General features: G+C 40.0%; 1 protein-coding gene across 1 annotated transcript in view; it reads right to left on the bottom strand.

The window, feature by feature from the left end:
• Positions 1–25,785, bottom strand: part of YAF2 (YY1 associated factor 2) — a 40,738-nt gene extending 14,953 nt beyond the window's left edge. The window contains exons 1-2 of the mRNA XM_067564197.1: positions 25,408–25,785; positions 25,015–25,140 (exon numbers count right to left, since the gene is read on the bottom strand). Coding sequence (XP_067420298.1) covers positions 25,015–25,140; positions 25,408–25,685 — 404 coding nt within the window. The 5' untranslated portion in view covers positions 25,686–25,785. The remainder of the gene's footprint in view (positions 1–25,014; positions 25,141–25,407) is intronic.
• Between the last annotated feature and the right edge of the window lie 508 nt (positions 25,786–26,293).

Below are 26,293 nucleotides of genomic sequence, written 5' to 3'. Positions count from 1 at the left end.
ATGCTGCAGAGGCAGGCGAAACCCCCCCAAAGTCTCAGCCAATCTGACCTAGGGGAAAATCCCTTCCTGATCCAAATATGGCAATCAAGTTAGATCTTAAACATGTGCGTGACCCACCACCAGCCACATCTTGAAAAAACTTCTCTGTAGTAACTCAGAGCCCTTTCCATCTAGTATCCCATCTCTGGTAGCTGGAGATATTTGCTAATAGCAGTCATGCATGGGCCTGCCATTGTGGGCAATCTCCTGCTCAGTCTTAAAACACGTAAGGCTTTTTACAACTCCCCCGCCCCCACTATTCCCTTTGGAAGGCTGTTCCAGAACTTCACTCCTCAGATGGTTAGAAACCTTCATCTAATTTCAAGCCTAAATTTATTGATGACCAGTTTATATCCATTGTTCTTATGCCAACATTAGCCCTTAACTTAAAATAACTCCTGTCCCTCCCTAGTGTTTATCCCTCTGATGTATTTATAGGCAACATTCATAACTCCCCTCGGCTTTGTTTTTTTTTTAGAGTAAACAAACCAAGCTCCTTAAGTCTCCTCTGGTAAGATAGGTTCTCCATTCCTCTGATCATCTAGTTCTAGCAGCCCCTCCTTGCACTTGTTCCAGTTTGAATTCATCTTTCTTAAACATGGGAGACCTGAACTGCACATAGTATTCCACATGAGGTATCACTAGTACCCCGTATAATGGTAATAATGTTTCCCTATCTCTACTGAAAACACCTCCCCAACACATCCTAGGATTGCATTAACCTTTTTCACAGCCACATCACACTGGTGGCTCAATGTCATCCTGTGGTCAACCAATATACCCAGGACTTTCTCCTCCTTTCTTGCTTTCAGTTGATAGATCCTCATCTTATAGCAACATTTTTGTTGTTAGTCCCTAAGTCATGGTCATCCAAATCTTTTTGTATGATAGTCTAATCCTTCCCATATGGGCAATACCTCCCAACTTTATGTCATCCATAAATTTTATTATCACACTTCCACTTTTTTTGCCAGTCATTAGTAACAATGTTAAATTATTACCCCAAAATCAATCTTTGAGGAACTCCACTATTAACTTCCCTCGAGCCTGACAGTTCACCTTTCAACATGACCTGTTGTAGTCTCCCCTTTAACCAGTTCCTTACCCACCTTTTGATTCTTGTAGTAAACCCATTTTATTCACTTTAACTATTAAATTTCCCTAGTTGCTTTACATGCCTCACTTTCTCTTTTCATAACTGGTGCACTGTAACAAGCTATTTCTGTTCACCTACTGATAAAGTACACATGCACCGTGGTGTTTGTTTTTAATAAAATTACATAAATTTACATATATTCAAATTCAGTGTATCCCTTAGACTCCTGACAAATTGCTAGTGCCGCTCTCCATAATACGAAGTTTGGGAAGCTGTGGCCTAGGACACAACTGCCTGTGGAAAGCAATTCACGGAGGAGGCAACAGTGGCAACTACAACACCGTTAGACTATCTTTGGTTCATGGACACAAGGCTCTCTTTCAAATGTTCAGGGAGCTAGCCTTTGAGTGACAGAACTGTTTAATAAGACAGACAAGCTGCTCATCCATCCAAAGAGAACAAGGTAAACATCAGATACCTATGTGCCATTTGTTCATTGAAAGAGTTCTAGTTTTCAGGCTACACTTCCTTAAGCTTCTGCTTTCCATCAATTTTAGTTGCCAGTTCATGAGCAAAACTTAACATTGCACAAAATCTTTTTCTAAACTTTCATTACCTGCCCTTTAACAAAATCTTTGAAGAGTCACATACACATTCTTTATTCCTTATTGCTTTTGTGGAAGCATTTCTTTTTTCCTTTCACTAGTCAATAGGATCATTACTTGAGCAATAGGTTTTGTAAATGTAAAAGGTTTTTGCTCTATATTTTTGTCCAACCCTCTCTCTAATCCCTTACAAGGATCATTTTCATAAGCCTCCCCCCACCCGCCCGCCCAAAGCCCAAGGAAACACTAACCTCTTTTAACTCAGGAACAGCATAATCCATGCCTCAAGTAAGAAAGCTCTGGAAATACTGTAATAGAAACCCTAATACCAAGTGTCTGTCTTTGCCCTATTCCACATCGCAGACAGATGAACCTTTTTCCCAAGGACGAGAAACCATACTATTCCTTTCTTGAAACTGGGAGATTGGCTAAATGCCCCCAAGTCAAAAGGGAAGCATTTCTATACACCAACGCATTCTTCCTAAAAATGGATTTTACTTTTTAGTGAATGGTTCCCAGTATAATTTCAGTACTCCTTATTTGACTTTACATCAGACCTACAGGTGATCTTTCAACTATTGGTTATTATGGGGCTAAAGACTCTTTATTGTCAAAGACAAGATATTCACGTGGATGTTCATCTGAGCCAACAGTACTCTAAAGTAGATTTATTTCAGGCTTCAGGGTTTTAACAATGATTAATAATTAGGCATGGAAGAATTCGATTTTTATTAGTAAATGTTGATTTCACCACACAAACAAACAAACAAAATATTCCATCAATGATAGCTGAAATTTACAAATAGGCAAAGTAAGAAAAAATCTGCTTGAGAACTTATTAGAGTTTGATTTCAGGCTATTTTGTATATTTTGCTGTGATATTGACAATTCTGTTTTAATGTGATAAAGACTCAACTTTTTTAATCTCAACTTCTATTGTCATTAAATAATTACAATCTGACCTTCCAATTATCTGACTCACCCCATAATTTTCCACAATTGTGAAAATGTAAATCAATAAAAAAAATGTAAAATGCACAAAAATAAATTGATGTCAAAATTATAAAAAATAAAAACTGAGTTCTGCCAAGCCTATTAATAATAATCAATAATAGTACTTTTCATCTCCAAAGGGCTTTACACTCACTAACTAATGCATTCACATAAATTATCTGCAGTCAAACACTGGGAAGTTTACTTCCAATGGAAAGGGTAAAAACAAAACCAAAAAAAGGGCCAAATTCTGGCTTTTCTGGCTCAGAAGAGATTTTTGGGGGGAGGGAGAAGAGGTGGGGTGGAAAAGCAGTGAAATCACTTCAATAACATGTAGGTTTTCCTGTCAAAGTTTATTTTCAGTTCTTGTACTCATATCTTGGCAACACTTTGTAGAAGGACTTTAATGAAACTTTTGCAACAAACCCTTAAGTGCGGACGATACATAAATGAGCAAGCCTGCTGTGCTTAGTCCAGTTATCTCCATTTTTAGAAGGAGCGCTAAAGTCAAACCTAGTCCAGGGAGTCCCAGCTAATCAACCTCACCCAGAGATCAAAATGGTGAACCCAGCTTCACCGTTGGAGCTCATGCCTTAATTATAATCAATCATTCAATGGCCTGAAGAGTCACAAGGAGTAATTCCTCCAGTGCTGACAGGTTTCCTTCCTCTCATCTTTCACTTTCATCCAGAACTTTCTTCATTACCTCTGTTCTAAGAAGTCAGCCTCCTGTCTTTCTGATTTTGAACAGTCCTGTAAGGCTCCAAAGAATTATTATTATTAGCACTTTTATCATTACCTCCATTACTGTTGACATCACTTTCCACGTCATTCATGCCCCTTTTGATTTCCCCCTCGTCTGTACTTCCCATGCAAACCATATCCAATTTCTACCACTTCTTCCTCCAAAACCTGTTTAAGATCATTCCTCTTCTTTCTATTCATGTAACTAAAACTCATCTCTTATCTTAGTTATTGTAATATTTTACTGACACCAATGTTGTCTCTTTAAATCCATGCAAAATAAAGCCGCTGAAATAATTTCTTGTCCACCGCTCTGGCCATGTCTCTTATACACAACTTTGAATCCCTTCACTGGCTCTCCCTTTTTCAACACAAGTTCAATTTTTTGGCCTCAGATTCTTTAGACTGATGCCATGTTTCACATCTACTTATATGGCCCCTGTTACTTTTGCATGTGGGGGGTCACGCAAATCTTCGCCAATAATCTTCAGTATCCCAGCGACATAGAGAGGAACTTATTACTTCTACTATTACTTATAACTGAGGCATAGAGAAACTAAGTGACCTATCATAGGAAGTCAACAGCAAAGCAGAAAACTTGGGTCGAATTTCACAATTAACGCCCTAAGCACTGCATCAACACACTGACCCTATTTCCTTAGCCACTTGGTCTCTTATTGAATCACCCACCCCTTGTCCCACTACCAATGTTTGTTTTGATGTCTCATTTGTTTGCTTCGTCCAGAATTCTCTGTGCTTTCTTGCACATCATCCACTGTACAAAGAATGTCCTCACTCCCAAGCTAATTCAAAAGGTGAACTAAGCCCTCTGAATTCAGGCCCCTTCTGAAGGCTTACTTTTGCTATGATGTCTATGGGTTTGTCTTCATGGACAGTGCTACAGTGGCACAGCTGTACCGGTGCCAGCCACGCCGCTGTACGACTTTTGTGAAGATTCTAAGCCAAAGGGAGAGCTTCTCCCATCAGCATACTTAATCACCTCCCAAAAAGGTGGTAGGTATGTCAATGGGAGAAGCTCTCCCATCAGTGTAGCACAATCTACACAGGGGCTTAGGTCAGTATAATTATGTCACTTGGGGTGTGTTTTTTTCACACCCTTGAGCAACATAGTTACACCGATATAGGTCTGTCATGTAGACTTGGTTTATAAGACTCTATCCAGCTGCCTGTGGCAACGTATTTGGAAATAGTATGTATCTTACAAAAATAAAAACCAAGCATATTACTAAAACATTGTGTTATCAGGACATTACTACTCATTACTTTGCCTCCTGAACTCCCTTCCCTTACCCCTCAGTGTGTGGGTCTGTTTTATCCTTTTTTTTTTTTTTGAAATGCAAGCTCTTTGCAGCAGCGATTTTGCCTTTTTATATTCATAAACTACTTGGTATATTGTGTGCATTAACAGTAAATATCACCCCCTCTTAAAATCCCCACAGGAAACAGTGCAAGTACTCTTTTCAACAGCTAAAGAACGGGATAACATTTGGCAGGTATTTCAGCTTTTCACAGTGTAAAGTGTAAACATTTATCTATAGCTCTTGTCCTTAGGGTCACATGGAGCTCAATGGACCTGGACACTCTCCTATCTCTACCTGCGCTGCATCCTCCGTATTGTAGGGCATGTGTGTTTTCTTGACTAAGCTAGTGAAAGTTCTTTTTAAGTCAAGCCACTCTACATTTCTTTCAACAGGGATGATGAAATTCCATCTTCAATCATCCTGCTGATATTCCCCTTCCCCTTTCTTTCACATAATCTCACTGAGGTAAGATTTAAAAGACAACTTATTAAGATTTCTATTTCCAACCCTCATTTCGCTTAAAATTGTACAACAAACTCAGTCCTTTTGAAAGAAGCAAGATTGGCATCTTCTACTTGTCAACATTAACAGGTATAGCAGTTTACAAATGCACTTCAACTCAAATAGGGGAGGGGATAGAGGAGGAATGGTGGGAGATAAACTATTCTCTATGGCCTAAAAGATAGTTCAGTCTCCACCCGATTACATCTTTGGCCTTTATACATAGCCTAACAGGAAAGTTGCCATTTCCAATTGTTATTTTGGAAATGTAGAAGCCTCTCCACTAGGAACTAAACAGGTAATTCATTTCACATACACCAAACATTCTCGTAATATTTGTATTATTTTTATATTTAAGAAATGAATGTTGCATAACTTCATTGGAATTACAGCCTTTTACACAGGGGGAGATAGTTATATTAAAAGTTTATATTCATTTAGGATTCCATGTCATGCTCCTTGTCATTATCTTGCATCATCCTCTTGATTCTGTATCTTTTAAGCTTCTCTCTAACTCCCTCATCTCTAACAAACATATACAAGGAAGTTCTAGTAGTGGATCCTGATGACAAAATACTTTCTCTTTGCTCTCATGTATTGTCTCTGCATCAGTCCTCCTCCAGGGTATTAGATCTTTGTATTGTATGCTTAGTTACATAATTCATAAATGTTAACATTAAATTAACTGAAATAGGTCTTTTTTTAGTTACACTTAAACACTAGTAGAAAGCCACAGATCTTGACTAGTTTAAAATATACAAAGGCTAAAATCCTGAACTACAAATACATTTGAAAAAAAATGAAAATTGATATTGTAAAGATATTTTAGAACATTCCCATTTTAACCACACAGTTTTGGAAATGCAGTTACTGCAGACCGAGGCAAAAAATAGCTAGTTCATATATCACCTCTTCAAGAAAAAATAATATATGTAGCATGCCAGGAGCATTGTGGTTCTCATAACAAATACAGACCCCTACATTAAGCACTCACCACCCCACCTGCCAATAAAAAAATACAGACAAGAAATTCTTATTAGAATGTTACAGTTTTACAAGTACTTTTCTCATGAATATTTCTATGAAGAAATCAAGCTTTTAAAATAAATGAATCCTAAAATGAGAAACTGTCGAATAATGTTAATAAGCCAACTCAACCGCAATATACTATTGTGAACAGTACACAAGGCAATTAGTGGCTGACAGGTTAGGTAAACACCAAAGTAAAAACACAGCTACAACAACACTGCATACAAAGTAAAACCAGAGCATTTTACCAGAACTCAAGAATGGTTTTTAAAACATGTTAAGCAATAATTCTTCTCTTACTGCTAATATTTCAGCATTTACAGCATTTTGAAAAAAAAGTTTCCTTAACATGCCAGAGAAACACTGAGTATACCAGAGTCCTGCAGAGGTTTGAAAATGAATAATTCCAGTTCCACCTATCTTCACTTCTAATAGTGGATGGAATCCCTTTCTCTGTATAAACTAATGGATATAAATTAATACAATTGATTTAAACACCAACACCTGCACCACACCAGCTGAATCTCAAACATCTCAATAAACTATTTATAGAATTACAGGTCCTCAGAAAAAAACGAACCCATCTCCATTTTTTAAGTGCACAGTCATTACTGAAATCCTGAGAAGAAACGCATATGTGACTCAGTAGCCCACTGGTGGGTTTATTACTCTGTCAGCAACTATCAGGCCTGACACATTCACTACAGCTAACATACTAGTGTCATCATCTGTATCTAAAAGTCAGGTATCATATGCAAACTGGGACCAAGCTGGTCCTAAAAATCATGAGAGATGTATGTACAGGGTGATACAAACAGTTGTAAATATGTGATGTTCTTAAAGTTGTTTGGCAAACAAAGCAGAAGCCCAGTTTGCCCTTCACAAAAGGAACATATTTGCTTGTCTAACCAGCCTGAGCATCAGAGAGAATGAAAGTAAATTTACATATAAGGTAAACAAAGTTATCAAGCTAACAAGCAGGGGAAGACAACAGCATGGTATCCACACCACAGCAGGAGAGAGAAACTTTGTCTAGGCTTACTTTTCAAAGAATACATTTAAGAATATATATCCTCTGGACTATAAAAAGAAGGGGAAAGAGCCCCATAGTTGACCATCACTTGGGGGATTCAAGGGGCCAGAGCTCTTGAAATCACAGAATGTTAGGTTAATCAACCAAGGGGGTTTAAATCTTTGGGAACTGAATATAGGTGAGAAACCTGCTTTGGCAAAGATTGTAAGTTTTAGGGTATGTCTGCACTTACAGCACTGCAGTGGTGCAGCTGCGCGGGTGCTTAGTGAAGACACTACCTATGACAATGGGAGAGCTTCTCCCATCAGTATAGATACTCCACCTCCCCGAGAGGCAGTAACTATGTCGATGGAGAAGCCCTCCCATCGACACTACACTGTCTACACCGGGAGTTTGGTCGATATAACTGTGTCACTCAGAGATGTGGATTTTCCACACCCCTCAGTGACGTAGTCATACCAGACATAAAAATTCTTAGTGTAGACCAGGGCTTGGTCTGAGAAGCGTAGATTTACTTTTGTTTGTTTGTAACCATTTCTATCTTTACTTCTTATACTTGGTATCACTATGAATTTTTGTTTAATAAACTTGTTTTACTTTTACTATGAACCAATCCAATGCTGAGATTTAAATAAGAGCGTTGGTCAAATCCCACTTAAATTAATGAGCTGCAGTGTACTGTCTCTTTAAAGGAGCTACAAACTTCAGTTCTGAGAAGAGAGAGCTGGACACTGCAAAGAGATGTCTCTGGGGAACTCAGTAATGGGAGTTCACGGTTTGTTATCTGCAAGACAAGGTTTGGACTGGCAGTGCAGCAGCATTAGAACTATGGACTATGAGCAGCATTAGAAGGCTCATTTTTCATAAGTAACAATTTGCATGCAATAGAATCCCAGCATACTGAAACAACATGAAATACCATTAAAAAGTTATATAAAACAGTAACTACAGTAGTACTTCAGAGTTACAAACACCTGGGGGAATGGAGGTTGTTCGTAACTCTGATCAAAACATTATGGTTGTTCTTTCAAAAGTTTACAACTGAATATTGACTTAATACAGCTTTGAAACTTTACTATGCAGAAGAAAATGCTGCTTTCCCTTTATTTTGTAGTAGTTTGTTTAACACAGTACTGCACTGTATTTGCATTTTTAAAAAATGTTTTTGAGTCTCTGTTGCTCCCTGATTGCATAATTCCAGTTCCTAATGAGGTGTGCGATTGACTGGTCAGTTCGTCACTCTGAGGTTCTACTGTAAAAGAACCTCACAGATACGAACACCTCAGGAATGGAGATTGTTCGTAACTCTGAACGAAACATTATGAAGAAAAATGATGCTGCTTTTAATCATCTTAATGTAAATGAAACAAGCACAGAAATAGTTTCCTTATCTTGTCAAGTCTTTTATTTTAAATTTTCCCTTTACTTTTTAGTAGTTTACATTTAACTCTACTTCAACTTTAAGTAATTTATCTTGCTTCTTTTTTAGTGTTTGTTATGCATGAAAAAAAATGGCAACACACAAGCTTTAAATGTCCATTCAAATAGCATTAAAAAAAATACTGCAGCAAAACGTACTGGCACCAGTTTTTATAACGTCAGTATATAAAAAAAAGTATCCAAACAACTTTCCTGCATAAGAACTACAGGATAAACTGTGTGGACTTGAAAAAAAACTTTGATGGTACTCTGTTTTGAGTTGTTAACACACTTTTTTGCTGCCAAGGAGAGTAGCTCTTAAAGACTCATTAAGTTCATCGGTGTAGTTTCAGGCTGTTTTTCAAGCCATTGAAGACAGGTAGCAAAGCACTTTTCTGCCTGCATATGTGGGATCTCCTTGGCATTCTCCCTCTTCTTGTCATTGTCACTATCCGGTTGTGCAGTTTCTCGTACCAATTCAATTATCTCTTGGTCACTAAGAATAGGGAGTGCATTCTCATGTTTATCTGCGTTCACCCATTCCTCCTGTTCCTCCGTGGTGATATCCAAAAGCTGTCGTTCTTTACAAAATATTAGTTTATTTTCTATCTGATCATTGTTTTCCGAATTATTTGGTTCAGTGTTATGAATACATGACCAAAGTGTATTTCATGAGTATCTCAAAGACTGAGAGTCAATCTCACTCCAAGACTTGGCAGTCATATAGATAACATCTTTGATGGTCAGCTGTTTACAAAAATCTGTGTAAGATTCAAATTGCATTGATCTCAGTAATAATCTTCGTAAGAGATTTCACTTGTTTCATGTTTTCCAAAATGCCTTGGTTCACTGGCTGAATGAGGCTTGTGACATTTGGTGGCAAAAACAAACACTGAATGCTTCTGTCAATAGATTTACAGTGGCAGGGTGAGATGGAGCATTATCCATCAGTAGCACAGCTCAGATCGGTAAAGATTTTGATGTAAGGTAGTCTTTCACAAGTGGAACGAAGTGTTTAAAAAACCAGTTGGAGAAAATGCCTTTATCCATCCAAGCACTGCATTGGCTATAGCAATGGACAGGTAGAGCTGACATAGTGATGTATGCAAAGCAGCAAGGTTTCACACTTCTCAATAGAGTAACATTGCCTTTTCTGTAACCATCACACTGCTTATATGAGTGCCTTTCGATCTCTCTGTTGCAAACCATAGATGTACCAAAATCAGAAGCAATAGCTTTGCGTACCTGCATTTTACTGTTCTGTTGTCTTGTTTTTTTTGTTTTTTTTTTTTTGCAAATTGCTTTATTTTTTCCTGACTTTTCGAAATATTGCTGACTGTTGATTTTCCAATACCATATTCTACTGCTATGTTATTGAGGCTAACACCATCACTGAGGTTTTTAATATTTCTAGCTTTGTGTCAGCTGGAAGTGTGACACATTTGTGCTTCCCATTGTTTGCCATTTTGCTTAGTCATACAGTACAGTACTATACTTGAAATCATTTCAGAGGCCAGTGAAACTGCCCTCAAATGTGTTTTTACTGCAAAGCCAATAAAATATCATATTAAACTTCCCAAAAAGCTTCCTTCCTTCCTTCCATCTAAAATACAGGATAAGAATGAAGGATAAACATTTCAAAGGCGCTTAAGGCTATGTTTACACTGGCGGCAGCATCGATCTTTCATGATCGATTGAGCGGTCAGTGAGACCGGCTCAATCGATGACGGAGTCGACTTAATAAGTCCTCCTCAACTAGCATAGAGCTGAGCCGACAGGAACGCTTCTCCCGTTGGCTCAGCGCAATGTGAACAGCATGCAGAAGCAGTCGACGGGAGTTATGCAAACTACTGAAGCCTGCCCCACACCCATGGCACTACAAGCCCCAGCCCTCGGCTGCCTCTACCGAAGGCTCGCCCTGCTCTGTGCACTGCTTGCCACACTCCAGAGGCAGCACGTGGCAGGGAGTGGCCAGCCTGCTGCCAGCACCCTTCCCTCCCCTGCCCCTCACACTCCCAGAGGTGCTGGCAGGTGCCAGGAGCACAGCCATGGGCAAAGCTTGGATCACGTCAGTGCACACACGATGCACAGACAGCGGCCCTTTAAAACTCCTCCAGAGCACAGCATGCCGATGGCAGCTCGGACTCCGGGTCCAGCACCTCACGCTCTAGGCCAGGCTCTGGCTGCAACAGCAGCAGCTCCCATTCTAAGGCAGCTTCCTTGCAGCATCAGCAGCTCCAACAGCTTCTTTCCTGGGCTTGGACTGAGCTTGAAAACTTGCCCCCATCCCAGCAGGGTGGGATGGAGGGTGAAACAGTGCCTGTAGCTTACAGGAAAGCAGCACAGCGCGCAGGCTGCTTCTGTTCTGCCTGCTCAGGCAGCTTTGGGCTAGCAGCAGGGGCTCACAGCAGTGCCCATGAACTTCAGTGTCTTCACCTGTAAGTGGCTGCCCCTCACATGGTAAGTGGGGCTAGGGACAGGAAACCTAGACTTTAAGATGCAATACAGGCACAGTACAGTATTTGCTTTCTTTCTTTTTCTCTTTTCCCCCCTCTGGCGCTGCCTGATTGCTTAATTACAGTTCCACATGGTGTTCAGTTGACCAGTCCAAACTCTGGTGTTTGTATCTTTGAGGTCCTGCTGTAAAGATCATTCCCCCCACCACTCAGTATACTTTACACTTACATTGCAACTTTCACCTAAGGATGACCAACTTCTTCACGAACTTTAATCAATCCACACAAAAACACTGTACAAATGGGTAAGATTTTTTTTTAAAGGCACAGAGAGGTTAAGAGACTTCTGTATCTATATCCCTTTTCCATCTTTCTTTTGTTCCTGAAAAAATTCAAAAGAAAATACTGATACTTTAATAAAAAAGTAACACAAAGACAGAAATGTCTTGTTCTTATGAGAACATCATTGTTATTATAGTCTAATCCTTAGTCCTGGTGGAAAGTGCATGTACATCACCCATAGCTCTAGTCTTACAAGCTGCTTTGTATGGGCTGAGCTCTATTTGTTCTTGGTCCTGTATGGAGGAGTCCTGTTGACGTCAAGAACTCCTTGCAGGCTAGGGGGTTTACTACATGGAAATACATGCATATTTGTACCTATACTGTAATCCTATTGACATTTTATATAAGCAAATAGTGAATTTACCATCTTTATCTTATGACCAGGGTCTATAAATGCACAGACATGGAATTTCCACAGATCCAAGAAATTGCCATTGAATGCAAGTCTTCATGTTATGGGCAGAAATCAATAGATTTCAAAGGGGGGGGGGAATTTAGATTAAGACATTAGAAAGTAAAATGATGAATAATTTTGCTCAACTAGTAGTCTAGACAGCATATAGTTAGTAATTTTAATTTACCGCACTTTAGCACTAAAACCAGTACTGATCTCATTAAGAGGCAGGATCTGATGGAAGTCATCTTCCAAGTAAAAGTAAAAGTCATCTTCCAAGAAATTTCAACCTTCCATCTCATTGCTGTTTATTCCATTTTGAACAATCTATTTTATTTAATTAAATCTTAACCACATGGATTTCTATAGAATCTAATATTTTAGCTGCACAAGAAGTTTTTATTGGCCTTCGTTCATGATTCAAGCTGAAAGTGTATTTTGTTAAAATTAAAGTTAGTTTCTTATAGGGCACCATCTTAAAAAAAGCTTGGAAAAGTCTGTAAAAGTTTCTTTGCTCCCCTCTTGATGTTTATCATAATTTTTTTCAACAATGAAAAAACAGCTAATTATGCAGGGAAACAGTGAAATGATTAAACACAAAGGAAGTAATCCTGCAAGGTACTGAGTACCTTCAACTCCCAGAGGCTTTAATGGTTGTTGAAGATGCTCCGTACCTCTCGGAGCACTCAGCAACTTGCAAGAACAAACAAGCTCAAAAGATCTGTCAAACACAAAATCATACTGAAATAAAACGGAATGTTGTCCCCCTCCCCCCACACCCAATCTCATAGATCAACTTTTCCAGCTATAGTGGTCTCAGGTGTTACTTATAAGTATAGTAAATAGAAAATTTCCAGACAATGTTATTTTCAAGTGGACGGTACCCTTTCAGTCAATTTTACTACACACTCAATTTTTCAAAACTGCTCTAGTAATGTTCTCTTAGTTTCTCAATACTAAAAATTCAAAAGTTCTTTTACATCTCTTTTCCCATTAAGAAAGACTATATCAGACCTACCTACTTTGCAAGTTTTTTGGGGCAGGGGCTGTATCTATGCAGGTTGTTGTACAACACCTAGCAGCACCCTGATCCTCACTGGGTGCTACTGCAATATTAAATGAAAAGTTATTACAAAACTAGCTGCTTTTTTCAACTTCAACAGACACTTTGTGTGAATCCTGGACCCACTGAAGTCAATGGAAGCTTTACCCTCGACTTAAAGTTGAGGGGTGATATTTTGCTCCCACTGAACTCTGGAAAGTGAATTTGCAGCTTCTCCTTAAACTTATCATTTCCTCTGTACCGCAGCATTGTCACAATGCAGAATGTTGGCAAGGTAAGATACAAATTAAGAAGAATTCAAAACCTTTTGAGGATTTTGGGCCCCAGTCAGATCCTGTACCCTAAAGTACTGGCTCTCAAACTGTGGTCCACAGAACATTTACAGTGGACCTCACATGGTGATGACTCTCCTTATTTCTATCCACTAAGTCACACTGAAAGAAGCTATAATTACATTAAATACCTTCTTAATATTGATTTCTATATAAGCAATTGTCATTGGTACAGGGATGTAACTGAATCATCAATGGGAGAAGAGGTGGCCTGCAGATTGGTCATAGGCCATCACCCCTCCCATCACAATCTCTCTACAAAGTCGTAGTCCACAATATATAAATGTCTGAGAATCCCAAATAAATGAAACTATGTTTACCATGCAATGTTACATAAACATTGCTGCTAATGACCACATGCAGCCATTTTGTGATAAACTAGTCTTCTTTAGTTCTACATTAGGACAGTGCATGATAAGAGTATCTTCAACATGTCATTTACCTAACCCAAATTATTTTCTTCCCATTTTATTCTCATTACCATCATTTCCATCATATGCCATATTGCTTAGGGAAAGTCACATTGCTTATGCAAATTATACAACAATCCTGACAATGCAAACAATGGAACTAAGGGCCTGTATGGTGCTATGCAATCTTTTCTAGACCAAACCCATACGCCGAATACATACAAATTACATTGTTACCCCGTATTTACTACATCTGGGGGGGGGAAACAAATCTAACCTCCCAATCACCCCAGATTTCCAGCAGTGATTGATTTTCCAGTATCTTAGGATTCCTAGCTATTTTATTGTGGGAAGTAGTTACTTGAAATTCATCCATTTACTACATTTCCAGCAATTCTGTTTTTCTATAAAAGTTGATTCAATTAGAATAGACTTACAGGTCCCATATGGTTTTATCAGTCACTGTATAAGTGTGCAGAAAACAACCCTTGAGGCAGTGTTCCTATTTAATCATTCCCTTAAAGCACATACTGCCCTATTTTCCAGATGGCATTTAACAGATGAGGCCAGCAAGCTTCCTGCAGAGGACTGGTACACTACACAACAGTCCACCCTAAGAAAGAAATATCCATTTCAGCAACTTTAGAAAACCCAAATTTACATTAATGAATCTATTTATTTTTTAAAAAGCAGCAATCTAATATTACTTTCTGTAACATAGCTAAAGATTTTAACTTCTCACATATTGGTATTACAAATGATTTTTCCCCCCACAAAAACATTTCTGTATTGTCCACTCATATGCACCATAAGTGATATTTATATTTCAAATGTGTTTTCTAACTACAAAGAAATTAGGTACATATAATAAATACTGGAATACACTTTTTTTTAAAATAACTGAAAGTAGTACAGATCTCAATCAGCCACTATTAGAATACAATAGGTAAAATGGAAGGGGGCTAAAAGAGTCAGGAAGCTCAGTTTCCTTCATAACATCCCCTTAGGAGAAAGCCTATGGAGTCTGCAGAGCAGACAGCGGGTAGAGTCTTTTAGAGCCCCAGAACTGTGGGATTCATATGAATGTGACACTCCCAACCACGCACACACTCCCAACCACACAAACACAGGGTTTATCTGCACAGATACAGTCACTATTGCTCAAAGCAGGTATAGGTATAGATATTAGGTATTATCTATTAGATATAGATATCCATCACTTTTCTGGAGAGGAAGGAGGAGGGAATGTGGACAATGCTTCGTTCTCTTCAGTGCACAGTGGGGAGTTTACAGAGGACCAGGAGAAGAAGATGCCACAGAAGCAGCACTCCTTGACTTATCTGCCCACCTCCTCACCCAAGCAGATACAAGCTCTTCTGCTCAGAGAGCATAGGGGGCAATCTGACCCTATATTTGTAAGTAAGTTTTTCATTGAACCAGTCAAGAGGACCTTTTATCTATTTTTAGAGTTGATAGTTCTATTTTTAAATGAATGATAGATTCAGATGTTCTTTTTCCACTGGGGGAAAAAAAAAATCAATAATCTTTGTGTTCTAGTTATGGCATGGAATAACCAACTTTAAGGACAAGTCCATTGCTTTCAGATGAAAGACAGAAGGATGGAGGAGTTTTCTACTTGATGGTGGCCTTCCCCAAATCTTTCAAGAAAATAATTATGCAAGCTGGTCATGTTTCCTCTTAGAAGATGCTAGAGGAGCTTTCTTCCTACCAACATCATCTCTGTCTTATCTAAATTAATCGCGAGTAAGATATTCATTCAAATCTCTATCTTTCAGACCATACAACAGCAAGATGGCTGAAGAAGAGGAGATGTAAGAGCTGGGCACCATCAGTCTACTGGTGGCATTAACACCAAGTTTACTAACTTCACTTGCATACATTTAAAAAAAGAATTAAATTATATTAAAAAAAACACACACCATTTAGGTGAAAGTGGGAAGGACAGCACAGAAGAACTGGAATCATTAGAATGATTATTAGGAACCATAGAGTCCTCCTACAAGTATTCCACAGGTAAACTCTCAACTTTTTTTTTTAAATACATTCCAAGACCAAAGTGACAGATGCCTTACAAATAGCTAAAATAAATCAACAGGATTCAGCATAACCCTAATCTGGAAGAAAAAATAAAATAGTCACCGATAAAGACTGCATATGATACAAAGATTGGAGACTGGTAAATAATGGGAGAGAAATAATGTCAGGCCACTAAGATAGTGTGATCTGGGTTGCTTGGTAAACTGGGAGCAAGCAAACATGCATTTTAATACAGCTAAATGTAAATGTATACATTTAGGATCAAAGAACATAAGCCATACTTACAAGATGGGGGATTCTATCCTGGGAAGCAGTGACTCTGAAAAAGATTTGTGGGTCATGGTGAATAATCAGCTCAATATGAATTCCCAGTGCAACGCTGGGGCCAAAAGGGCTAATGCAATCCTTGGATGCAAAAAGAGGGGAATCTGGAGGAGGAGTAGAGAGGTTATTTTACCTCTGTATTTGGCATTGGTGCACTCGCTGCTGGAATACTGTGTCCAGTTCTGGTGTCCACAATTCAAGAAGGATGTTGATAAACTGGAGAAAGTTCAGAGAAGAGCCACGAGAATGATTAAAGGATAAGAAAACATGCCTTATAGTAACGACTCAAGGAGCGCAATCTATTCAGCTTAAAGAGAAGGTTAAGGGGTGACTTTATTACAGTCTATAAGTACTTACATGGGGAACAAATATTTGATAATGGCCTCTTCAATCTTGCAAACAAATGTCCAATGGCTGGAAGATGAAGCTAGACAAATTCAGCCTGGAAACAAGGTATATATTTTTAACAGTGAGAGTAATTAATCACTGGAACAATTTACCAAGGGATGTGATGGAGTCTCAGTTTTTAAATCAAGATGGGATTTTATTTATTTATTTAGATCTGCTCTAGTTCAGAAAGGAATTATTTTGGGGAAGTTCTCTGGCTTTGCATTATACAGGAGGTCAGACAAGATGATCACAATGGTCTCTTCTGGCCCTATGAGTCCCTCCTACCCAGTAGATCCTCAGACCTTTTTCATGTACCTCCACATGCTCCTTCAACTACTCTTATGTTATCCTGCATACATTTGCATCAGATGTGCCCCTCAGAGAACACATCTGCAAACCACGTCAAAGGAGGGTTGAACAAGATTTAAGCACTGGGAGATAGAAGGCCAAAAGTAGAGGTTTTCCAATAACTCTGATTTTATCAGTTCCAGTCACATCAGGGAGGGGGACAAAAGGCCTTTTCCTTGACAGACTGTGAAGTAATCTGATTCCCATTTCTTTTTGGTCACAGTTCATGTTCTCACAGAAAGTCAAGGCATCAGAGAAAGTTACCTAAACTTCACTTCACAGACCTCAACACAAAGTTGGTGGTCAATAAAACCAACATCTTCTGTGACTTGATCCCAGATGAAACCTCTAACCTAGTTTGCATCAACCAGACACAGTTGTATGAAATAGCTCCTGTAATACAGGAGCTATTTTAAATTCAAATGATGATTTTTATTTTTTTTATTATTTGTTTTTATTATTTATGTATTTATTTTTACAGACAGCAGAAATCAGTAGATGGTTATATAAAACAAAGTCAAAATATCAAGTTCATCATTTCTGACAAACAACATTTTGTAAAAGAACATGGGCTGAAATTTTATCTGTCAGTTATGTTTAAGATATCCAACACATTTAACACTGAGCTAATTCTGAAAAACAGGCTATAAATATTTTTCAAACATACTACTTTAAGTCTGCTCTTCTGTTAATCAGCTAACTACGACCTCTTTTCTTCCAATACAAACTGCTCCCAACAGAGTTCAAAGTAAAGATGGCACCCTATAATGATACAAGGACTCCATTTTATTATTTAGCTACTTATGCAAAAAAATAAAGCCTTCTGAAATGCAAAGTTCTCACTATGTTTTTGATAAAAATTTTAAAAATCCATATTGTGATTTAACAAAGGTCACTTAAACCTTAAAAATTACCCAGTCCAGAATATCTGACTCCTAATGGTTAAGTATAGAATGAGAGAAAGCTATTTACTTATGATATACTCAGCTCTTCCGCATAATATTAAAAGTCAATGGCGTAAGCAGTCACATATATTACAATGTCTTTGTAATACATTTATAAATTTGTCTTCACTCTCAACACTTTAAAAAATAGAAATATTTGCAACTGCCATATGTGCATGCAAATACATGACCTTTTGGCTCTTCAATACATTAAGCTTGATTCAGTCATGTATTTTGTAAAATCAGCACAGCAGCCAATTCCCCCCCGCCAAAGAAATACAAATCTGACTACTGGAAGACAAAAGAAGAATCCTTAATAAGCTGCTGTAAAACAGACACGTTAAAACTCAGACGTGATGGATATGTTCTGGCCATCAGCACTGAGCGGTACTGCATTTCAAAAGAAATAAACATACCAGATTTGGTTAAATGTAACTGATTTGTAACTGTAACTATCCAGATGGCACATGACCAAACAAATTTCACGTTTTAGGAAGAAAAAATGACCCTGATAACCCACTAAAAGAAAAAAAAACATTTTATTTATTTATAATGTCTCAAAGCATTACCAAAAAATAAACCCACTAAAAAAAAAACCAAAAAAAAACCTCATATAGATTTCCATTTGGAACTGATATCTCACATTTATAAGTTTACCAGAGATAGTCCAGTCTTTTTAAAATGCATGCATCGATCTAGTGGCCCAAATCATCGATCCTTTGCTGCAACTAAAAAGTGCAGAACAAACATACGGTGGCCCGGGGGTTCATAGGTGGCCTTTGAACTACACATTTCCTGGCCGAGTTGTGCACCATTGTCAGTCTCCTGTTATAACTCAGTGATGCATTTTGCTTCCTTCAAAATCATGCTGGGTGGAAGGGGCAAGCTGAGATCAGCAGAGCATAAGGATACTGCAGCAGTGCCCCCTTTTCTCCATCACATCCCCATTTCAACAGTGGAGTGTGGAGGGACTGCAGCTCTATGCCACTACAAGCTCCCCTGAAACTGGGGTGATCTTCACATGCTTGGCTATGCCTCTTTAGGGCTACTTTACATTATTGGTGTAGTGTCAAGCAGCTGGCTCAATATGTTTATTAAAAAGAGTGCTACATTTATTTAAAAAAAAACAACCCACAAATCAATTTTCCTTTGGGTTTATATAGCTTTGCACTGATTTGCAGTTTAGAGGCCAGATGTAGTTTTTACTAAATCCAAAGCAAGCAATAAAGCTAAATAAAGATCAGTTTGGGAGTAGTAAGCCCTAAAGTGTAACTTCAGAAATATACTCCAAGAAACCATAACTATTTAACTTTATATAGCAGTGGTTTTCAACCGTTTTTTATTTGCAGACCCTAAAAAATTTCAAATGGAGGTGCGGACCCCTTTGGAAATCATAGGCATAGGGTCCGCAGACCACAGGTTAAAAACCAGTATTATATAGCAATCCTGCTGTTCTTATACTCCTAAGGAATACTATTTGAAATTACGTTAATAAAAGTATGTTTTAGAATTCCACCTATTTAGTTAGTTTGACAGACCATTTAATTTTGTTAAATCTAAAGAAAGCCACCTATTAAATGAAAGGTCTTGTTAAAAACTATTTTAACTTTACACAGTCAAACACGTGAATGTTAGGAAAAGCCATATTTTACAGTCGCCCATGCAACCTTCTTTCTGCCCGTGTGTTTATCCTGTGCAATGACAGAATCAGGGATCGCAAAGGAGAGTGGGCCGCAATGGGGGATACAGCATGTGATCAGTTACATGACCAACCTTACATCTTATATTTCTTAACTTTTGAGTGCTTGACTTCACAACCTACATAACGTTATTTTAGATAATTTCCTAGAATTGTGGTGTTGTTTTCAAAAGAAAAAAGGTAAATATAAAATCTATTAGGTACAACTCTAACAACCCCCATCAATCATCTGCAGCAGCATTTGACCTGAATATTTAGCATAGCAGCATAGACTTCTACCACTGGAGCTACAGACCTCACTACTTTAGATGTCAGCAGAAGACTTATCACAGAGCGTGTGTGTGGAGGAGGGTGAAGATGGGCAACAGAGGTCATGTGCTGTGTTCACAGGGGTGATTAAGGAAACCCAGCTCAGTTCTCTTTCCCGCTCTCCTCTTCCTTCCATGCAGAGTCGGAGGACACCTGCCCCATCTGGCGCCACTAGCTAGGCAGGTACAGAAGGGAGGGGGAACAGGCATCTACTCCCAGGGATCCCAGTGCAGCATCCGTGCTGCTTTGGGAGTGGTGTGGGCCTGGTCTTTTAGAATGTTTTCTTGTTTTATTCTGGCATGCTGACACAATTTTCCTGAGCAATGCCAGTGACAGAAAGGAAGTAATGATTTTCAGCTATTTATATCTCAGCAAAAATTGAGCAGAATTTCATGGGACAAATAAAATATTTCATGGGACAAATAAAAATCTAACTGCAGGGCTCTCCCCCTACTAAATTTCCAAAGGCCTGCTGGAAACAGAGGTTTCAGAGCTTCTCAAAAGAAATCTGAAGAATCTTCTACAATGGAACATATTAGGCAACCTAATTATAGAGGTCACTACCAGTTCCTTCTTTAGTGGAATATCTTAGGGCTCTATTCAGTTTTACTTAAAACAAAATTTCTATTGAACTTCTGTGAGATTTGTCTGCATAAGGCATGATGAATATTGTCTTATACACATTTATACAGTATCTTTCATCCAAAAAGTTCCCAAAATGTTTTACAAGTGACATACACAGAAATCACTTAATTCTGCACTTAAATGCAGTTCCCTATGTAGTAGACCACATTAACTTATCAGCACTCAGCAACTACAAACAATACAGGTTAGAAAGTGAATAAAAATACCAGATCTACAGGGAAAATTTAGGTCATGAATGAAGCCACCAAAAATGGCCTAAGTAATGGGATTTTTAATTTACAGTTAAGATCTTTGTTTATGTCTTATCCAAACGGCAGTATATTGAGACCTGGCACCATGCTAGGGCAGTAGTTTAGTGTTAACCAAAAGAAAAAAGTGTGTGACCTAATGAATCACACCACTTCCTGCAACATCCAGGATTTCTCAGGAAGGTCTCCCATCCAAGTACTATCCCGTTTAATCACGTACGATGACACTGCCACAGACAAAGTTAATTTAACTCCATGATACAATCTGCTTTGATTATTCAGTATAGTTAAAAAAATATGAAAATATAATACAAAAAACCCACATTTAAATTGTTTTACTTATCTTAAATTTTACTAGTTAGGACTTTTTTTTTAATATAAGATCATAATCAGTGCCTATACATTGGCATAAAAAAGTCAAGCTTTGTGGAGATGTAAAAAAATTCCATTATTCAACAGTGAAAACATGAAAATATTGAAAATATTTATTAATATCATGCACTTAATATAGGAACAGAAGATTCACATATCTCATTTTCAACTATTCTTCATTGGCTTTCAAAAATACAGTAACATCCACTGTCTGTGGTTATCTGCATTTTTCCCCCTGCAATTCTGAGTGAAGTTTAGCACTCCCTAAATATAAAAATTATCAAAGGTCAGGTACAAAGTCGGAAACTTCTCGGCAATGAATTGCCAAGACACCTCAACACTGGTCTACAACGGCCCAAGAGGCAGTCATATCACACAGTAAAAGAAATACAGTGATTTTGAGATGCGAACCAATGCCTATTCAGAACTATAACGAGGCTATCAAATTTACATATAAAAAGTATACTCTGAAGCAAAAGGGTAGAGAATTCATACGCTATCTGATCTAATGAAAGTGTTATTTTGGGAATGTCTAGTCTTCCCCGATTAAAAAAATATATATTTTTTTGGTATGAACAATATGGGACACATTTTCAAAGGGTCCTCGATCTAGCCTCCCCTATAACTGGATCCATGCATGGAGCCCCACTGAGTCTAATGAAGTTCTTCACAGGCACAGGAGTCCATCAGCACAAATCCAAATGTAGGACCAGGGCTTAATTTGTGCGCACAAATGGAACTGAACATGTGAATCAACTATCTGTACATATGACTGGCATGCGTAAATCCAAGACTTTGCATACCTCTAAGAATGGAGATTCCACCACCTCCCAAGGTAACCCATTCCAGTGCTTCACCACCCTCCTAGTGAAAAAGTTTTCCTAATATCCAACCTAGACCCAACCCCACTGCAACTTGAGACCATTGCTCCTTGTTCTGTCATCTACCACCACTGAGAACAACCTACCTCCATCCTCCCTGGAAACCCCTTTCAGGTAGTTAAAGGCTGCTATCAAATCCTCCCTCATTCTTCTCTTCTGAAGACTAAACAAGTCTAGTTCCCTCAGTCTCTCCTCGTAAGTCATGCGTTCCAGCCCCCTAATCATTTTTGCTGCTCTCCTCTGGACTCTCTCCAATTTGTCCACATTCTTTCTGAAGTGGGGAGCCCAAAACTGGACACAATATTCCAAATGTGGCCTCACCATTGCCAAATGGAGGGGAATGATCACTTCCCTCAATCTGCTGGCAATGCTCCTACTAATGCAGCCCAATATACCGTTAGCCTTCTTGGCAATAAGGGCACACTGTTGACTCATTTCCAGTTTCTTGACCACTGTAACCCCCAGGTCCTTTTCTGCAGAACTGCTGCCTAGTCAGTCAGTCCCCAGTCTGTAGCAGTGCATGGGATTCTTCCATCCTAAGTGCAGGACTCTGCACTTGTCCTTGTAGAACCTCTTCAGATTTCTTTTGGCCCAATCCTCCAATTTATCTAGGTCACTTTGTATCCTATCCCTTCCCTCCAGGGTATCTACCACTCCCCACACTTTAGTGACATCTACAAACTTGCTGAGGGTGCAATCCACCCCACCCCATCCTCCAGAACATGAATGAAGATATTGAACAAAACTGACCCAGCATCAACCCCTGAGGCACTCCGCTTGTTACTGGCTGCCAACTAGACATCATTGGGCTCAATGGGTAGTGATCAATAGCTTGATCTAGCCAGCTTTCTACCCATTCATTCAACCCATACTTCTTTAACTTGCTGATAAGAATACTGTGAGAGACCATATCAAACTCTTTGTTAAAAGTCAAACTATATCACGTCCACAGAGCCAGTCATCTCATCATAGAAGGCAATCAGGTTGATCAGGCATGGCCTGCCCTTGGTGAATCCATGCTAACTGGCATTGTAACTTTTTGCTGGATGCTGTCTGACTACAAAGATGTATGTCTGTAGTGCTGTTGTAGCCAATTCGGTTCCAGAATATTAGAGACACAAGGTAGGTGAGGTAATCTTTTACTGGACCAACTTCTGTTGGTGAGAGACAAGCTTTCGCACTTACCCAGAGCTCTTCTTCAGACTATACATCTGTATAGAGGCAAGGTGGGTGAGGTAATATCAGGTCTCAAGAAGAGCTCTGGGTAAGCGCGAAAGCTTGTCTGTTTCACCAACAAAAGCTGGTCCAGTAAAAGATATTACCTCACCCATCTTGCCTCTATAAAGATGTACAATTTATAGAATACTCTGAAAATTGACAAAACTGACTTAAGCAGAAAGCCAATCTCATTTTTACAACTGAAAAATGTAGTATATATGATAGGTGCATACCCTCTTGACACATTTACTTTGCTATCATAAAGACAATGAATTCCACAAACTATCTTTGATGATTTAAAGTTAGGTTTGAAAAAATACTTACAAATTTATTATGGTTTTTACAAATTTACAACATGGTTGTTGGGGGGGGGAAAAAAAGAGAGAGAGAGAGAGAGAGAGACTCATCTTTATTCCTAAAGTTATTTTACTCAGTTCTACACAGTCATACATTATCACATTATTATGATTTATATCTAGAATGAAGTTTTTATCATTCTTGATAGGACTGCTATTTCTATCACCACTTAAACTTCTTTTGCCAACAAGGTTAACTGATAGGTATAATAATCATAACAAAAGTTTATTAAATAAATATTATCTAATGCTAGTGTGCAGAAGAGTCCACAAATGCACTCTTGTTGCTGGTTTTATAGAATTATCTATCCTGTCATGCGTATTCTAACCTGTGGTAGTCAACTGGCGGACCATGGACCAAATCTGGACCACCATACACTTTTGAACAGACCCCCAAATATTTATTTTTCTTATTAATTATTATTATTATTTTCTCTGGAGTCTGGACATTGACTATACCTTGACCAAGAAATCTGGACCTTGACAAAAAATAACTGACTACCTCTGTTCTAACCTATAATGTTAGAACTATACAGACGTGTTGGGACCAATTAATTCACAGCATGCTTTCTGAGGGGGTTCTAATGAAAAAGGTTGTTCTGGGAAGTCACTGATTTTCAGACTGAATTTTCTGTGTCCCAGAACCCAGCTAATTTCCATTCCATTTGAAAAAGAAGTAGTGGGGAGTCACCTCTGTAGAGAGGCTGAATCTCTAAGGTGGGGATGAAAATAAACAAGACAGTTCTTTAATGTTAGAGATAAACAAAATGTAGGAATTTTTGTTTGGGTTTTTTTAGATGGAATTAGGCTGCTGCATAAAGAAAAGTTACTGATAATGCAAGCAATGGCTTAGGTAAAATAGCATAAAGATGACTCAGACCTGTATTTTCTTCAAAGAAAAAAATGAAAGTTTAATACATTGTACTTTGTACAGATAATTATTTTCATATTTTAATTTATAAAGCTACCTCATGTTAAGCTGCACAGAATTACGTTCACAATCAGATGAATAAACCACACAGACTTTATATAAAAAGCGTAACATTACAAACGTTATTTTAGTTCAGCATACAAAACGAAACCTGCTTGAGTTCATAGGAACTACACATTAATCAAAGCAAAACAAGAGGTTAGCCAAGACCAAGGAGCTCCTTGCAATGAAGGGCGCTCACCTTCTCTCCCCGCCCAGATGATTTCAGAGCTCAATCAGCTCGTGTCTGAACAGGTAGTCTGTTAAGTTTATAAAGGAAAATGCCTCGCAGCCAAAGGGGGAAGTGAATCTGGGATCAAACGCTGCAGCATTTCTGGTCCCTGCAGCCCACGGGCGGTGGGGTCCCCAACAAATCTGACCTAGTTCCTACGGCAGCAGCAGCAGGCGGCTCCCTGGCGCACCGGAGCTGCGAGCTGCTCGCCGGCGGCCGGGCCGGGCAGGCCGGACACTCACCGGGTGGAGGTGCCCTTCCTCACATCGCACATCATGCACTTGAAGGCCTCGGCGCTGTTCCGGAAGGTGCACACGCTGCAATCCCAGTAGCCTTCGTCCGAGGAGGGTTTCGGCTGCCGCTTCGGCCTGCAACACACACACACAACGAGGGGGGGACACAGGCAGGACGACGGGTCAGCTCAGGCCCGGCTCTCAGCTCGGCCCGGCCCGGCCCGGCCCGGCCCGTCCGCCCCCGCTACAGCCCGGCTCCCGCCGCCGCCATGGCCGCTGCACGACGGAGCCGGCCCGGCTCTCCGCCGCCACTGCTCCCGGCGCAGGGTCGGGCCCGGCCAGGAGGCGCCGCTAATCCAGGGCGCGGGCGCTGCCGGCGCCAGGCCCCCGCGCCGCCCTTACCTGGTCGGGCTCTTCTTGTCTCCCATGCCGGCTGCAGACGCGTCCCCGGCCCCGGCCCTTTGTGTGTTTGTAAATAAGGAGGAGCGCGGGGGGCCCTGGCTCGAGCTGGGAGGAGGAGCCGGAGCCGCCGCCGCAACCTCCAGCTGTCGGGGAAACTCCAGCAGCGCCCGCCCGCTGCCGCCCGCCACCCCCTCCTCCCTCACGTGTCCCCCCGCCGCCAACCAGCAGCCGCCCGCCGCCCTCACAGCCCCAGGCAGCTCGAGGCGGCAGGTTCGCATCTGCTGGGCTCGGGCTGGCTGGCGGCGGCGCCGGCCGGCGGGAGGGGAGCGGGGACTCGGAGGCAGCTGCGCTGAGCGGGCAGCAGCCAGGGAGAGCTGAGGGGACTGGGGCAGCCCGTGTGTGTGTGTGTGTGTGTGTGTGTGTGTGTGTGTGTGTGTGTGTGTATGTGCGTGTCCCTGCACCCCAGGCAGCGCTGGTGGTTGTCGGGGTCGCCCTTTCATTGCCCCCCGGAGGCAGGTGGCAGGGAGATGGGAACTCGTGTGCTGCAAAGCAACCCCCCAGCCGCATGTGTGGGCTCCGGTCCCCGCCCCCCCAGGGAGTAACAGCGTTGGGGTCCCCAGGCCATTGTGTTGTCTCCTGTGCCTTTAACAGCTTGCCTAACAGCACATGGCAAGCAAGCTGCCAGGCCGGCTGAGAGACAGATCCCGTCTCCAGCTATGACATATGTATTTCGTATAGGCCGTGCATGTTTTGATATATTACAGATGCAGCTTGCATGTGCTGAGATATATGACAGAACCACTTTCCTAGTACATGTAAATCAATATGTAATCTCATGATATGTAGCTTACACACAGTACAATATTGCACCCAATCCTCAAGAAAC

The sequence above is a fragment of the Emydura macquarii genome, unplaced genomic scaffold (genome assembly GCF_026122565.2).
Source record: "Emydura macquarii macquarii isolate MOO-44397 ecotype Brisbane River unplaced genomic scaffold, CSIRO-AGI_Emac_v2 contig_2636, whole genome shotgun sequence".
Taxonomy (NCBI): Eukaryota; Metazoa; Chordata; order Testudines; family Chelidae; genus Emydura; species Emydura macquarii.
Note: the sequence above shows the minus strand (reverse complement) of the source record. Positions and strands in the feature narration are given on the sequence as shown.